The sequence below is a fragment of the Rhagoletis pomonella genome, unplaced genomic scaffold (assembly GCF_013731165.1).
Source record: "Rhagoletis pomonella isolate Grant_MI unplaced genomic scaffold, Rhpom_1.0 Rhpom_scaffold_00024, whole genome shotgun sequence".
In the NCBI taxonomy this organism is placed as follows: Eukaryota; Metazoa; Arthropoda; class Insecta; order Diptera; family Tephritidae; genus Rhagoletis; species Rhagoletis pomonella.
The window spans coordinates 220,630-222,076 of record NW_023458578.1 but is presented as its reverse complement, the minus strand read 5'-3'; the positions used below and the strand labels follow the sequence as shown (position 1 = coordinate 222,076).

General features: G+C 40.9%; 1 protein-coding gene across 1 annotated transcript; it reads left to right on the top strand.

The window, feature by feature from the left end:
* Positions 1-1,441, top strand: LOC118749623 (the record flags this gene model as incomplete). The annotated part of the gene is given in 1 exon segment (XM_036484426.1): positions 1-1,441. A coding segment is annotated over 1 exon segment (518 nt), but the record flags the coding sequence as incomplete, so codon positions are not given.
* Between the last annotated feature and the right edge of the window lie 6 nt (positions 1,442-1,447).

The following is a 1,447-nucleotide window of genomic DNA, read 5'->3' as shown; positions in this document are numbered from 1 at the left end:
GGGCCAATCTCAAAGCCACCTTTGAAAATAAACGTGTGTTAGTCAATCGTCAACTTAAGTTGTTGTTTGCTTTACCAGTCATTCGGACTGAGAGCGCATCGGCATTAAAAAATATCCAAAGCAACATCAATGGGTGTTTAGCAGCATTAGCCATGTATGACATAGACGTATCCAACTGGGATCCGATTATTGTGTTTTTGTGCTCGAATCGACTTCCGGAAACCACCCTAAGTCTATGGGAGCAAACTCTTGTGGATAAAGCTGCCATTCCACTTTGGAGCCCAATGGATACCTTTCTTACACAGCGCTTCCGGACTTTGGAATCAATCACGGATGTTAGATGTCCATCGCCACCTTCAACGTCAACATATGCATTCCAACAACAACGGACAGCGCAACAACATCAGAACCCATCGGGCAGAAGAAATTTTCACACGCTACCAACATATCGTCTGCAACACAATGTATTTTATGCCCAAAGCAACAACATGTTTTGCGACTTTGCAAAAAATGTATAAGCCTTTCTGTTAGTGATGATATGCCACAATCAAAAAACACAACTTGTGCCTCAATTGCCTTTCAAGAGGCCATTCGGTAAAGGAGTGTAAAAGTAATTTTTCATGCACAATCAATGCTATTATTGATTCTGCATCGGAAGCAACGTTTATTTCGGAACGAGTGCGCAATCTTTTAAAGTTACCTTTTTCGAAGACCAATGCAACCATATCGGGATTAAATAAGAAGGTGTCTTCGTGTTCATTTAAATTATGCACATTCTTGTTAGGTTCTCCGCGCGATCTGAAGCTACCGCGTTTGTGTTACCACAGATTACCGGTAACTTACCGTCCACTTCCTTGCACAGATCCGTACTTGACCAATTGCCTAAGGAACCCTTAGCGGATCCTAACTTCTTACAAAGTGGTCCAATAGATCTTTTAATTGGGGGTGATTTGTACCCCAAAGTTATGATGGAGGGTGTGAAGCGGAGTCTTCATAATAACCTTTTATCCCAAGAAACTGCGTTCGGGTGGATTGTCACTGGGGCAACCTCCACTGCACACGTTTCTTGCTTTGCTACCAAAGTCTCAATGGGAGAGAATAGTTCCATAAGTAACCAAATTCAATAGTTCTGGGAATTAGAAGAGATCCTAAAGCGGCATATACAAAGCAAAGAAGACACGTTTTGTGAGGAGTTGTTGGTACAACGAGTACAAGGAATTCGGAAGGGAGATATGTTTTAGTACTACCCTTTAAAAATGAATATCCAAAGGATATAAAATTAGGATCTTCACGTCATATTGCCCTACGACAATTTGCACGCAATGAAATTAGATTACTTAAAAATATTTCCTTCAAGACTGATTATGACAACGTCATTAAAGAATACTTAGAGTTAGATCTATGGAAAGGGTAGATGAACCTCAGTTTCAGCATGCTCCATCCCACT